We start from the raw sequence: 16,038 nt of genomic DNA, 5'->3' as shown, positions 1-16,038 counted from the left end.
TACTAAAAGAAAATATCAGAATACACCCACTTTAACAGGTGAACCAAGACAAAAAAATAAACTAGGGGATAACTTATGAAAATAAAAGTGTTCTTTTTTGACCATCCACAGTAAGTCCAGGACACAGAACACTGGGAAAACTGTCAAGATCTAGAAAGAAAGAAAGAAAGAAAGAAAGAAAGATGATAAAATATGGAATGTCCTCAATGTTCATGAGTTAGGAAAATTAATATTGTGAAAACAGACATTTTTTTTGATTCTTTAAACATTTTTTTACAGTCCAGACTTTATCCTCCTACCAGTCCTCTAACTGTTCCATATCCCACACCCTACCCCTGTCTCTAAGAGGATGTCCCCACCCCATCCCCCACCCTAGCAGTCCTTCCCACTTCCTGGGGCCCTAATCTTTTGATGGTTAGGTGCATCTTCTCTGACAGAGGCCAGACCTGGCAGTCCTCTGCTGCATATGTGGTAGAGATGTCTCATATCAGTAATTGTATGATGTCTGGTTTGTGGCTCAGTGAAAGATCCCGGACGTCCAGTTTAGTTGAGACTGCTCGTCTTCCTATAGGGTAGTCCTTCTCAGCTTCTTCCAGCTGTTTCCTATTCAACTTCAGGAGTCACCAGCTTCTGTCCATTGATTGGGTATAAATATCTGCATCTGCCTCTTTCAGCTGCTTGTTGGGCCTTTCAGAGGGCAGTTATCATAGGCCCTTGTTTGTAAGCACACCATAGCATCAGTAATAGCGTTGGGCCTTGGGTCCTCCCCCTGAGCTGGATCGCATTTTGGGCCTGTCTCTGGATCTCCTTTTCCCAGCCTCTTCTCTATTGTTGTTCCTGAAGTTCTTTTACACAGAAACAATTCTAGTTCAGAATTTTTCACTGTGAAATTGCAACCCCATCCATGCGCTTGAGGATCTATCTTTTTTCACTAGAGGAACTCTTCAAGTTCCTTCTCCCCACTGTAGGGCATTTCATCTAAGGCCTCTCCATTTGAGTCTTGAGAGTCTTTCACCTCCCAGGTCTCTTGTATATTTTAGAGGGTACAGCCACCTCCTGCCTCCCGAGTTGCCTGTTTAGATTTTTCATGCTGGTCCTCAGGGTTTCAGTACTGTTTATCCCCACTCCCATTACATGACTTTGTTCACCTCTTCCCCTGTGTCACCTTTACCATCCAGGTCACTCCCTCATTCCCTGAGATCCTGTAATTGAGTTGTTCTCTCTCTCTCAAATGGGATTGAGGCATCCTCACTTGGGCTCTTCATCTTGGGTTCTGTTCTGTGGATTGTATTTGGGGAATTCTGTACTTTGTTTTGCTAATATCCATATATTGGTGAGTACATACCTTTTGGGTCTGCATTACTTCAGTCAGGATGATATTTCTAGTTCCATCTATTTGCACACAAAACTCGGGTTGTCTTCATTCTTAATAGCTGAATAGTATTTGGTTTTGTAAATTAACCACATTTTTTATATCCATTTTGTTGTTGTTGTTGTTGTTGTTGTTGTTGTGGGATCTGGTTGTTTCTAGCTTCCAGCTATCACAATAAGGCCGCTTTGAACATAGTGGATCCTGTGAGCCTGTGAAATGGTGGGGCATCTTTTAGATATATGCTCAAGAGTGGTAGGGCAGGATCTTCAAGTAGATGTATTTCCAATTTTTTGAGGAACCTCCAGTTTGATTTCCAGAGTGCTTTTATGTCTCTGCAATCCCACCAGCAATGGAGAAGTGTTCCTCTTTCTCCACATCCTTGCCAATGTGTGCTGTCACCTGAGGTTTTGATCTTAGCCATTTTTATTGGCTTAAGGAATATCAAGGTCATTTTGATTTGCATTTCCCAGAAGACTGAGGACTTCAAACATTTCTTTAAGTGCATGTTAGGTATTCGACATTTTTCTGTTGGGAAGTTTTTGCTTAGCAATGTACCTCATTTTTTGATTGGGTTGCTTTGTTTCTTGGTGGTTAGCTTCTTGAGTTTTTTAATATAATTTGGATATTAGCCTTCTGTTGAATGTGGGGTTAGTGAAGACTTTTTCCCAATCTGTGGGTTGTCGATTTGTCCTATTGGCTATGTCCTTTGCCTTACAGAAAGAAGCTTTCCAGTTTCATGAGGTCCCGCTTATCATTTCTTTTTGTCTTAGAGCCTGATCCACTGGAGTTCTGGTTAGGAAATTTCTCCCTGTGCCAATGAGTTCAAAGCTCTTTCCCAGTTTCTCTTCTACTAGATTCAGTGTACCTAGTTTTATTTTGAAGTTCTAGAAATACTTTGACCTGAGCTTTGTGAGAGGTGACAAATATGGGTATATCTTCATTTTTCAACATTCTGATTGCCATTTATTGAAAATGCATTCTATTTCCATTTTATACTTTTGGCTTCTTTGCTAAAGATCAAGTGTCTATAATTGTGCATTTTTTTCTAGGTCTTCAGTTCTGTTCCATTGATCAGTGTGTCTGTCTCTGTATCGATTCACTGCAGTTTTTATCACTAGTGCTCTGTAGTATCTCTTGAAGTCAGGGATGGTGATTTCTCTAAAAGTTGTTTTATTGTAAGCAGACATATTGCAGAATAATTTCTAAAGATATAATTCAATATTTAGGAAATGCTGATGGCATTATTTACAGAACCAAAAGAAATATCCTACTATTCAAATGGAGACACAAAGACCCTAAACTGCCAAAGAGTCTGACAAAACATGATGCAGGAGATATCTCGATACTGCATTTTAAAGTGCACCAAAGGCTTATAGTGCCTAATATTGCATGGTATTTGCACTAAAATAAACACATGAACTATGGACTAGAGATGGTGGTAAACCAAAGCTACACTGCAGATGTCTAATTTTTGAATGAAGGGAGAAAAATCACATGTTGGAATATAGATAGCTTCTTTAAAAACTGGTTCTGAAGAATGTTGATGTCCATATGCAGAATGTATATATATATACATATATATATAATTATTTAAAATGAATCAAAAGTCTTCGTCTAAAACCGGCACATTTGAATCTAGCAAAGAAAACTTGAAGGAAGAGACTTCAGGACAGATTTACAAGCTGGGACTTCCACCACACTGGGTATGCGGGTTCTTCTCTCATTTTCTGAGGCTCTATCTCCACTTACTCAGAATATCATTTATCTTTCTTATTAATTTTTCATTTTCAAAAAATGACAGTGCATCATCAAAGCTTTCTTTGCAGTGTTTTTTATGTGATAGTTAACATAGTCCTGTATTGAATAAATTTAAGATAGTTATTAATTCTATTGCTTTACATTATTGTATTTCTTCTACTAAGGTGAATGTCTGATGCATAAAATTTACATTATTATATATTATATTTTGTTACATTATATTATATTACATTATATTACATTATATTGTATTACATCATATTATATTGCTCCAGATTTATAAAATTATTTTTAGCTATGAGTTTTACATTTTAAATTTTTACTTGCTAACCTCAATTTTAGTAAATTACTTTATTATTTCTTTTAGGATAAATTTCCTTTTCTTCCAAACCATCTAATGTAATCTACATTATTTTCTATCAGTGCTACAAAAACATTTAGAGATTTTTAAGTAACATCAAGTAATGGGGAAAAAGAACCGTGATTTGAAAGGGAGTGAGAACGTAGCATATGGGAGGCTGTAGAGAGAGGAAAGGAACAGAGAAATGATGAAAACATGCTCTAATCTCAAAACATAAAAACAAAATTTAAATACATTGTCATAGTGTTTAAGTTAATACTTAAATGTGGGCTCTTGTATGTTACATATTTTCTTTCATTGCCTTTTGAAAATTTGATTTATCATTTATCTCTGAGAGCTAGATTATAGTATGATTGCCATAGACTTGTGTGAATGTAACCAGTTTTATGACATTTGATCTTATTGTGTCTGAATTAGTATATAGTTTTGATTTTAGCAATTTTTATTTCTTTGGAGAATCTTGTGATATCTTTGACATATTGATGTCTCACATGAGTTCCAACAATTTTGATATTTGTTCTTTTTATTCACTCACAAATATTTTATTATTTCACATAATTTTTAAATATTTTTCAACTACATATTTTCAAATTGCCTGCTACAAGCTCATTAACTCTTCTATGTTATCTATTGTGCTACTGATGCTTTAATTTCACTTCAGGTAACCTACATATCAGTATTAATTTTTGGTTTGCATTTTTATATAAAAGTTCCCTTTTATAAAAGCATAAAATCATATATCCATACTTTCTTTTTAAAACGTGGTGTGTGTGTGTGTTTGTGTGTGCATGTGCACACATACATAAACAATTGCCTGTGAAGGAGAGGCACAAGTAGTTGTGCCCAAACCCAGGACTTGTGCAAGAATGGTATGCATTTTTAGCTGTTAGTGCATTTCTTCAGGACCTTATTTTTGGGATTTTTCTCTTGAGGAACCGCCACAATAATGGTCCAAGTTTATGTTGCCACCAGTGAATAAAGGCTTTTCTATTTCAGCATCCTCATGATTTTCTTGATTATAGCTGTTCTGAGCAAGTTGAGATGGAATTTAAAAGCAGGCTCCATTTTAATTTCCTTAATATTAAAATATGTTAAATATTTTTCAAATATTTATTGTCTATCTGTATTTTTTAGGGAACTATTTAAAATGTTAACCTATGTTCTTATAGTGAATACATAGACTTCTCCATGGCAACCTTTGCTCTTTGACTGCTTGCAACAGCAAATAACTAACAAATACATTCCTTCACTTTTCTTAGAGCTTACTTCTTCACAACCTAAACAGGTACTGAAGACCATCTGAAATACCTAGCGTCATGGACGGAACTACTGATTTTCCACTCTTAAGCAACTCTCAGTGGATGAGCAGGAACATATACACATGTATGCAATAAGTAATATATAACATGATAAGTACAATATTTATTATATAATTTGTTATGTATGCAAATAATATATGTTATATACATGTATAACAGACATAGCATGGAAATAAATATACAAAGATAGAGATTCATTCTGTAAATTATGTTAATCTAGAGAGCACTGACTGATAAAATAGGTAAAGAGATTTGAGTATATCTCTCTATAAAAGACAGCTGTGCACATTAAACATGTGCTTTGACATGTGTAGAGGTCACAGGACAAATTATGTGAACAAATATTTTATCCAAGAATCTATTAATATTTCTTATTACATGAGTAGATTAGCTTATACCAACTATCTAACTGATTTCAATGAATATTTTGTTCATTGGAACATTCAGATAGTAATATAGTAATCATTTACTCCAACTTGATTTCTTTATAGAGTGCATATTAAATGCTATTTTTCCATTTTGCATGCATGTGTATGTGTATGTGTATGATATAGGAGGATGTCAGAGTATAAATTGCAGGATTTTGTACTTTCTATCAGGTGGGACCTGGCTTCTAATGAAAGGTCTTCAGCACTGGTGTCCAGCACCTCTGTATAAAAGACATCAGGTTGGTCCTGACCCAATCCTTTTAATATCACTAACTTTATCATTTGCTTCCCAGGTATTCTAATTAAGACTTTTATTTTTCTGAGTTAATAGTCACTTTTGCTACATAAAAGCTAGATGGCATGGTAGATTCAGCTTTGAGATGGCTCTGTTTTTAATGTAATGCAAGTCAATTTTCATCAACGCAATTATACTACTATTTGGGAAATACCAAAGGATATTACTGGCAATACTTGTTCATTCACATTCATTGATTTTGTGTTCTATAATATGAATAACACCAGAAGTTAGGTAACCACTAAGGTACCAGCAAGAACATAATCTTGCAAAGAAGAGGAAATACAACACAATATTATCGACATTTAAGGAAGAATATAGAATGGGAGGGATAAAGAGGGAAGAGGATGTGTGGACATATAAAGAAAAAAACAGAGGGCAGAATCTAACACTCAGTCCTTTTCAATTCCCACATGGAAACATACTATATTTAATTTATTCTTGGAACATGGCATAAGAAATCTACCTGGGACTTTGTCTCCCCAATTATATCATGAATCTATTTGAATTCTTTTCATACATGTATTTATTTCTAAGCTTCTACAGTAGTACAACAATTTGTTTCCACAGGAGACATGTTATATCTTTTTATTTTCATTCATTTAAAAAACAGAATATGAAATACTTCTCATACAGAAATGAAAATCAAAACAAACAAACAAAAGACCAATAAGACAAACAAATAAATTATAAAAGAGAACAAAGTGAAAAAAAGTGTATCAAAGAACCATTGAGTTCATTTTGTATTGGGCAACAACTAGCTATGGGACCTACTGTGTAGCATTGTTAAATGTAATGACATTCTAATATAGAAAACATATTGTCCCTATGTATATAGCATCATTTTGTATTGGGTAACAACTAGCTATGGGACCTACTGTGTAGCATTGTTAAATGTAATGACATTCTAATATAGAAAACATATTGTCTCTATGTATATAGCATCATGTGTGTAGGGATGTATCTGGGAGGAGTTTGGTGCCAGGGAAGAAAATGAACAGAATATATTGTATGAAAAGCTATTTTAATTAAATACTGACCATGATGAGATCTTCGATGTATCATATACAAAGTTACTGTTGTAGCACATTGAATAAGTATTGAATGTTTTTAACAACAAAACATAAAAAGCTAATGAACTTTTAGTAATCATATTAATTATATTTCAAACAATAAAAATACAAGTGTACATTATAATTGTACTTTTGTTTAAATTTTTGTACACATCACCCACAGTTTAAAAATTTGCTATGTATTATTCAACAAAAGCTCTATATAACATAAATTAAATAGAATAGTAAATAATATGACTTACACTGCTTTCATAGCTTCTTGCACAGGCATCCTAAAATTACTTGTTCCCAGTAGAAAACCCAGAATGTATCCCACCATTAGTGCAGCATTTGCAGTACCTTAAAATTGAACACAGAACAAAAAACTTAGCAATTATACCTGGTCATATAAACTACAAGTGAACTATCTATGATATTTATAATTTTTCAGGCTATTCTCTATTACTTGTCAGAGAGAAGATGGGTAGGAACACAGTGGAAAAATAGGAGTGGGTAAAAAATGGAGGAAAGAGAATGTTGTATATACTTCTGTAATTTATTATAACAAGTTTCAAAATAACATGAGAAGAAGCTGGTTATAGATTCATGCAAGAGTTGATGATAGTCTTACAGTTGATGCTAGTCCTGAGCCACAGTTCCTACTTCTTTGGGAGCAGTGAGTCTGTTTGTTAGGACTCTACATTGCTGGAGTGAGGACTGTTCTTATGACCAAAGTCCTGTGCTTTTCTCAGAAGTTAATGATTATGAATGTCAATTGTACCTAAGGAAATGTCAGAGAACCTTCTAACTACTGACTGACGATGCAACTGAGTGGCATAGCCTTTTATCTGTTCAAGTATCAGATACTCACATAATTTAATTAACTTAATATTATCTTATTTAAATCTTACTTAATCTATATATTTAATAAAGCATGAACATATTTATATTCAATATTAATATATAAATTTATTATATTTACTTTAGTATATCACTAGAGACATTATCAAAGTAAATATAAAATATGTTTACGTATTTATAACTGTTATCCAACCATTGATCTACTTGTCTGACTCTACCAATACAATACATTCTTTATCAGTATGTCTCTATAGTACAGCTTGAGTCAGGAACTGATTCTCTCAGAAGTTTTTTTATTGTTGAGAATTGTTTTCATTATACTTGGATTTTTGTTATTTCATATGAATGTCATAATTGATTTTTCTATCAATGTCTAGAATTGAGTAGGATTTTTGATGGGGATTGCAATCAGTCTGTATATTGCTTTTGGTAAGATGGCCATTTTTACTTTGCTAATCCTGAAGATCAATGAGGTCTTCTTATTTTTTCATTCATTGGAGACTTGAAGTTCTTGTCATACAGATCTTTTACTTGCTTAGTAAGAGTTACACCAATATATTTTATATTATTTGGGATTTTTGTGAAAGGTGACATTTTGAAGACACAGAAGAATAACCCACACACCTATGTTCAACTGATCTTTGACAAAGAAGACAAAACCATCCCATGTGGAGGGGAGGGGAGAAGAGCATTTTCAACAAATTGTGTTGGATCAACTAGCTCATGATGAAGAGGAATACAAATGATCCATTCATAGCTCCTTGTACAAAGATAAAGTCCAAGTGGATCAGGGACCTCCTCATATTCAGATATGCTCAATCTAATAGAAAAGAATGTAGGAAAAAACCTCAAGTAAATTGCCACAAGGGAAATTTTCCTGAACAAGACACCAATGGCTCATACTCTAAGATCAAAAATTGACAAATGGGACCTCATAAAATTGAAAAGCTTCTGTAAGGCAAAGACACTCTCAATAGGACAAAACAACAACCCACAGTTTGGGAAAAGGTCTTTACCAAATCTCCATCCTGGAGAGGGTTAATATCTAAAATATACAAAGAATTCAAGAAGTTAGACCTGAGAGAACAAAATAACCCTATTAAAAATGGGATACAGAAAAGACCCAAGGAGCTGAAGGATTTGCAGCCCCTTAGGACGAACAACAATATGAACTAACCAGTACCCTCAGAGCTCCCAGGGATTCAACCACAAACCAAGGATTATACATGGTGAGACTGATTCTTCTGGCAGCATGTGTATAGTAGAGGATTGCAAAATCGATCATCAATGGAAGGAGAGGCCCTTGGTCCTTTAAAGGTTGTGTGCCCCAGTGTAGGGGAATTCCAGGGCCAATAAGGGGGAAGAGGGTGGGGTGACAAGCAGGGGAAGGGGGGAGTCAACAGGGGTTTCTTCTTGTATTTTTTTTTGAGGCAAAATTGGGAAAGGAGAAATCATATGACATGTAAATAAAGAAAATATCTAATAAAAATGGGATACATAGCTAAACAAAAAAATTCTCAACTAAGAAATCTTGAGTGGCTGAGAAGAACCAAGACTAAAGTGAGTATTTTTCATAATGAAAAAAATCAAGGAAGTTAAGAGACTGAGAGGGACTTGGAAGGAAGAGAGGATGTGGAGGGAATAAAAAGGGGGCAGGATAAGGTATGGAAGGAGACAGATGTGACATATAGAGGGTCAGAGTTGTATAGCAATGAGGGAGGGGGAACTGGAGGTAGCTACCAGAAAGTCCCAGAAGCCAGGAAATCAAAAGTTTCTCAGGACACAATGGGGATAACATTAGCTGAAATATCCAAGAAATGGAAGAGGGAACCGGTAGAGACCAAATCCAGAGGATAGGCATGGGTCCACATGGAGGGATAGGGCCATCTCCAGAATTTTAACCTAGAATTGCCCCTGTCTAAAGAAAATACATGGACAAAAATGTAGCAGAGACTGACAAAAAGGCAATCCAGAGACTGCCCCAATTGGGAATCCGTCCCATATATAGCCACCAAACCCAGACACTATTGCTGATGCCAAGAAGTACTTGCTGACAGGAGCCTGATATAGCCAACTAAAATTTTGTTTTGATATTTGTGCATTACAGAATATATAGCCTTGGTGAGTCTCCTTATCAGACATGCTGAACTAACCTGCTTGAACTGATGGCTTGGACTTTCAGCCGTATCCACTCAGGAAACAGATATCAGAAACTAAATCAGTTGTTGGTGTGGCCTTCTTCTTTTTTTGCTTTTTTGTTTTGCTTTTGTTTGTTTGTTTGTTTGTTTGTTTTTTTCGAGACAGGGTTTCTCTGTGTGGCCTTGGCTGTCCTGGAACTTACTCTGTAGAACAGTCTGGTCTCGAACTCAGAAATCCGCCTGCCTCTGCTTCCCAAGTGTTGGGATTAAAGGCGTATGCCACCACCGCTCGGCTGGTGTGGCCTTCTTAAGGCCAACCAACTCACCCATTTTACCTACACCCTACCCCCTTCAAAGATATCTCAATGCCTGTATTCAGATTGAAGAAGTTATGAAGAGTAGTCATCCCAGTTCCTTGGGCTTTGGGGTTAGAGGTGGTTGTTATAGGTTGTCTTTCTAGGGAATGTAAAAATGGTCACTACTGGAACAGTAAGGAATAGTCAGACTTCATTGCATAGCTATAATCTCGTTTGGTAGAAATCTTCTTAGTTGTTACTATGTTGAAGTCATAGTTTTTTTATTTTGGTACATAATTTATTTTAATTCAAAATTAAAGGGTTTTTATTGGTATAAATTTCTTCTATTGATACAAAAAATTTAAAAGTACAGGGCAGAAAGTCAGTTCTTTTATAAATGCCATTATAAACTGATCTGAGATGTTTAAGCCAATGTGTTAAGCACCAAATAGCAAATATATGTCTTTGAGTTTATTGTTACGGTGTTTTCAAGATATTTAATTAGAAATAGCCTTAGAGTAGTTAATGGAGAACAGTACAGATTACTTTAAATAGATAGATGGTTTTCAAAAATGTTAGAAATCCAGGGAATGAGATATTTAATGTTATTTATTCACGTGTTGTTTAGACAAATCTCCTAACAGCCTCAATGTTTTGGATTCAAAGAAGAAACTGAGCATTGATGGTGTTGCTCCAGTTGTGGAAAGACAGCCACTAGGCAAGAATTGCCTCATTTTATCTGAGACAACACTGTCTGGAAGAACACAATTTACAGGTTAGGACAGCTTAGTTCTGCCAAGACAGAATATGCTAGTCTTTAATTTTCTGTTTGTCTAGGTCTGTCAAATGATTCTGGGCCAGAAGGCTAAAGATTGATGAATGCTCCAACATACTAATTTATTAGGGCTAAATATGTAGGCAGCTATCTCTACAATTTGTTTCAGTTCTGGAAGATGTGTTAGGCTATATATTTTCAATTAATGTTGATCTTTCTCAGGTTTCTGATAAGGTTGAAAAACTATTTATAATATCATAGCCAACTCAGAATATTTACTTTAAGAGAACAGATTTGAGACAATGATTTTCAGTTGTAATACAATTTACAGCCAAGACATAAATCAAGATAAAATCATAAGTCTTTTAATTTAGGATAAATGACAATGTCCTAACATAATGACATAAATGATGATTGGCTGTTAGGTCTATCTTACACTTCATAGACTACAAAATATTAATAGTTGTGCTCTATTTATATTTGAGAGAAAGGTGTTGTTTTTTATTAGAACAAAAGGGGGAAGTGTTGTGGATGGGCCTGGTGCTGTTTTTGTGAACCAATCTTCTAATGAATAAAGGAGCCAATCACTGGATGAGTTGTGGGAATTCTGGGTTGGACAGAGGAAGTGATTAAGCAGGAGAGAATTAGGTCCTCTTGGACAGGGATAGGGTGAGGACAAGATGTCTCCCAGTTTCCATGGCAGGTCCATCAGGATTTGCCACTGGAAAATTTAGATTTAATAAGGCTTACAAGATTTTAGTTGTTACACCCAGTTATTGAGTTACTCTTGTGTCTGAACTAAGTTTGTGTTGTGTTTTCTTTCACACAGCAGCTTGTCTGGGTTTAAGAGAGAAAGCATGGGTTTGCCTGATGTGCACCACAAAGGTCATGGGGGTTTTGAAGCATGTTGCTGGCATGGTAACAACCAACCAGTGGGAACCTAGTGAGCTGGGAGGAAAGATAGTGGAGCACTGAGTCAGAGTCTACAGGAGATAAAAACAGAGAGTAGCTGGCACAAGTGTGATAACATGCTGGGTTTTTTTGTTGTTGTTGTTTTGTTTTAATATTCCTACAACAATATCCAACAAAGTGAAGATACAACCTGTAGAGACCACCTCCAGTAGATAGGCTGGGGCCCCAGTTGAGGGACGGGGCTACACACTCAGATCAAAATTTTTAAACCAGAAATGTTCCTATCCTAAGGAAAAGACAGACAAAAAATGGAACAGAGACTGAAGGAAAGAACATCCAGATACCACATCACCTAGGGATCTGCACATCTGCAGACACCAAACACCTACACTATTGTTGACACCAAGAAGCACTTGCTGATAGGAGCTTCACATGGCTGTTTTCTAAGAAGTTCTACCAGCTCCTGACCAATACAGATGCAGATACTCATAGCCAACAATTGGACTGAGCCCAGGGACTGCAATGGAAGAGCTAGGGGAAGGATTGAAGTAGTTGAAGTGGGTTCCAATCCCATAGAAAGAACAATATCAACTAACTGTACCATCCATAGCTCCCAGGGACTAAACTACCAACCGAAGAGCACACATAGAGGGAGCCAGGACTCTAGATACATAGGAAGCAGAGGATGGCCTTATCTGACATCAATAGGAAGGGATGGAGGATTGATGCCCATGCATAGTGGGATACTAAAGGGATGAGGTAGGAGTGGGTGAATGGGTGGAGCAGCACACTCATAAAGGCAGATGGGAGGGGGAAGGGATGATCGGGAGGGGAGTTTTTGGAGGGGTAACCAGGAAGAGGATATCATTTGAAATGTAAACAAATAAAATAGTTAAAGAAGAAAAATGATATCTAACATGTCTGTAAAAGTAATTCTTTATTCTTGTCTACCTGGATCAGATTCCTTTACTGGTTTCCAGACAGATTATTTGGGACTGAATAAATGCTTATTTAATGCAGGACATAGTTTACAGAAGAATATGTAAAATGAAGAGATGATACAGTGTATAGCTATTTCCTTCTTTCCACATCCCCAATACCCTTCTCTACCCTCTTCTTGACCCTCTCCATCTCTCTCCCCACTCATGGAAAGAGAAACAGAAACATAGAGAAAATTTTTCCACTTAAAACATTCCTATATTTTCCATTCCTGTAAAAATTTTCAGTGACAGTTATATGATTTAACTAGTGTTCCTATTCTCATAGTTAGATGTATCAATGTGATTTTAAAGTTAGGAAACTAAGTCATTACTAGTTAGTACAGTGTCATCACCTGACCAACATTACTTACCTATCACTTAAACCACATAGAAATCTGATAATGACTCAAAATGGGCCATACATATTTAAAAAAAAACTTGCCTATATATAATCCAGATGACGATGTGGGAACATGTTCAAAAATGAAGGTTATGGCAAGCAGATAAATTGGTATTCCTGCTATTCCATGGAGAAACTGTCCAAAGATGAAGAGATAAATACATATTGATTTGTGTGGTATTATATTTTCCCCACAAACTTTAGATTTTTTTCCTTCCACACACAAATCCTCTGAAAAATAAGAAATATATTTTACTGAATTGAGTTCAAAATCCAATGTATAATTAATTTTCTGTTGCTACCAGCACCATGCTATTCTTGTTAGATTGAGTACAGTCATACAATCAATTCTTCATTATCTTCTAAATAGAAATAGCACATTAAATGAAAATGGGTAGAATACTGGAAGAGATATACAGATTATGAAATGGTATAGTTATTTATATGCACAAGATTATGTGTACACAGATATTCTTATATACATGCACATTTTTAAATTCATAAAACATATTGCACTCATTTTCCAATTCTTTGAATCCTGGTCTTCTGACATTTATCTCCAGAATAAAAGCACTTGCAATGCCCCAAATAGTTCACCATCTGAGTATAATTACATGGTTCCTTCTTTAGCAATCTTTAAATTACATATATACTACTCCTAGGATTAAATGGTTTCCTATTATAGACCTATACTTGAGAGTGTATAAAATACTATTATGGATTGTATATAAAATACACCTCTAAATAAATTCAACATTAATTTCCTTGTTGATATTATTTGTAGAGTTACTACAAGAGAGAGAGAGAGAGAGAGAGAGAGAGAGAGAGAGAGAGAGAGAGGGAGAGAGAGAGAGAGAGAGAGAGAGGGAGAGAGAGAGAGAGAGGGAGAGAGAGAGAGAGGAGAAAGACAGACAGACAGACAGACAGACAGAGACAGAGGGAGACAGAGACAGAGACAGCCAGAGAGAGAAGCACCTCTTGGTCTCTGAAAGGTATATCTTGTCCTAACTCCTTGCTGCCTTCACTCTTCTTTGTTCCACCATGAAGTCAACTGACTTTCTTTGCATGCTCCCAGTATTCTTCCTAGCCATAGCTCAGTCAATTGAAACTAGCAACCATGGAGGGAACACTCTGAAACCATGAATTAAAAAGACATATTCCCTACTGTTAAGTTGCTTTTTCTGATCATTTTGCACAGCAACAAGACAAAGAAGGGTACACATGGGATCATAAAGACAAAGTATTAATTGATAAATATTTCCATAGGTATTCTGTGGTCAACTACCCATTTTATTTTAAAATCATTTAAATCACAGGTTACATCTTAATTTTCTTACTCACATGGTTATAGGGTTTGTTTATTTATATTTGTTAGTAGATTGGCAGAACAAAGCAAGTAATAGTAAACCATAACTATTATGATGATCTTGGGTGTAATTTGACACATGTTTGTAAAATGTTATTGTAGAAACTAATAAGTAAAAGTACAACTTATTATATCAATGAAATGGCATTTGGCGTAATTTTTGTGAAGCAATACATAACTCAATGGGAAGTGGGAAGATGCACTAAAATTACAATTTTACTCATCTTCCTTTGTTTTTAAAATATATATTCTGTGTTTAGTGGGCATATATTAAGATGTTTTCACACATGTAATATATTCTCATTGATATCATATCTTTACTCTTTCTCTCTGCCTCAGGTTCTCACTGATAGCTTATAGCTTCCACTTTGCAACTTGATCCCTTCTCTACATTCATAGTCTTATTTATTTTAAAGGCTTAATGAGCTGTATTAGATTTGTTTACTGGAAGACAATTGAAGAGTTATTTGTAGGACTGTAGAGTTTGCTCACCTTGTCAGGGACTCGACTGTTTCTCATTCTCTTTCTCTCCCTTTCTCTCTCTCTCTCTCTCTCTCTCTCTCTCTCTCTCTCTCTCTCTCTCTCTCTCTCTCTCTCTCTCTCTCTCTCTCTCTCTCTCTCTCTTTCTCTCATACATCTACAGGAATGCATGGTGAACTACTATTCCCTCCATGATAGGTTGTTCACAGATGTTCTCTCGGGTAACTGATGTGCAGACACTCACAGCTTCCATGAGTGAAAGACTACAATGGCCTCTTCATGCCTAAGTTCAGTGTTTCATAAAACTTCTCACACCCATCAAGCTCTTTCCTTCTTCTGCCTCTTCTGAAATGTTCTGTGATCCTTAAGGAACCCATTTATTGCTGAGCCTATAATAGTCACTCTTTCTTTATTCCTGGTCTTCTAGTCATTCTGGCTAATGTCTTTTAGTATGTGACCAAAATAATCCTTTCAAACTCCTGTAGGAATGTTGTTTGTTAACTGTCTCAGTGGTCCTGTATATGTTTCTACTGGAATTACCATTGAGACTTTTTTAATATTTTCCCTCTTTTACAACATGCAAACTCTTGATAAAGTTATTATTTTTTTTCTGAGATCTCTAGCTATATTTTTGAGCTGACGAAAAATATGTGACATTCAAAAGCCAATCTGACTCCATGTTGAATAGACTCAAAAGGTCCGTCAGGCTCATGACAGTCATAAACATGTCCTGAATCCATCCATTTCTGTCTTATTTTAGAAACTTGAACTTATTAGACTACCTACACTTAAGGATCATATTTCTCAGCTTTCCATTTGCTAATCTGTTTGAGTATTAACAACAAAAAATAATTCTCCAATAAGAAAATTGAAGATTTTTTGGGTATATGCCCAGGAGTGGTATAGCTGGGTCCTCCAGTAGTACTATGTCCAATTTCAGGATGAACTGCCAAACTGATTTCCAGAGTGGTTGTATCAGTTTGCAATCCCACCAGCAATGCAGTAATGTTCCTCTTTCTCCACAACCTCTCCAGCATCTGCTGTCACCTGAGTTTTTTATCCTAGCCATTCTGACTGGTGTGAGGTGAAATCTCAGGGTTGTTTTGATTTGCACTTCCCTGATGACTAAGGATGTCAAACATTTCTTTAGGTGCTTCTCAGCCATTCGGGAGTTCCGCAATTGAGAATTCTTTGTTTAGCTCTGTACCCCATTTTTTAATGGGGTTATTTGATTCTCTGGAGTCT

The 16,038-nt window shown here is 35.8% G+C and overlaps 1 protein-coding gene across 9 annotated transcripts in view; it reads right to left on the bottom strand.

Moving 5' to 3' along the window:
• LOC116088822 (solute carrier organic anion transporter family member 6A1-like) overlaps window positions 1-16,038 on the bottom strand; it is a 108,771-nt gene that overhangs the window by 86,746 nt on the left and 5,987 nt on the right. For all 9 annotated transcript variants that reach the window (XR_004118027.1, XM_031368536.1, XM_031368540.1 and 6 more), the window contains exons 3-4: window positions 12,990-13,178; window positions 6,849-6,945 (exon numbers count right to left, since the gene is read on the bottom strand). Coding sequence is in view for 8 of the 9 variants with exons in the window: in XM_031368536.1 (XP_031224396.1) it covers window positions 6,849-6,945; window positions 12,990-13,178 (286 nt within the window). In the remaining variant the exon portion in view is untranslated. The remainder of the gene's footprint in view (window positions 1-6,848; window positions 6,946-12,989; window positions 13,179-16,038) is intronic.

Source organism: Mastomys coucha, unplaced genomic scaffold (assembly GCF_008632895.1).
Source record: "Mastomys coucha isolate ucsf_1 unplaced genomic scaffold, UCSF_Mcou_1 pScaffold14, whole genome shotgun sequence".
Taxonomy (NCBI): Eukaryota; Metazoa; Chordata; class Mammalia; order Rodentia; family Muridae; genus Mastomys; species Mastomys coucha.
The sequence above is the reverse complement of the archived record's forward strand: the minus strand, read 5'-3'. Positions and strand labels throughout refer to the sequence as shown.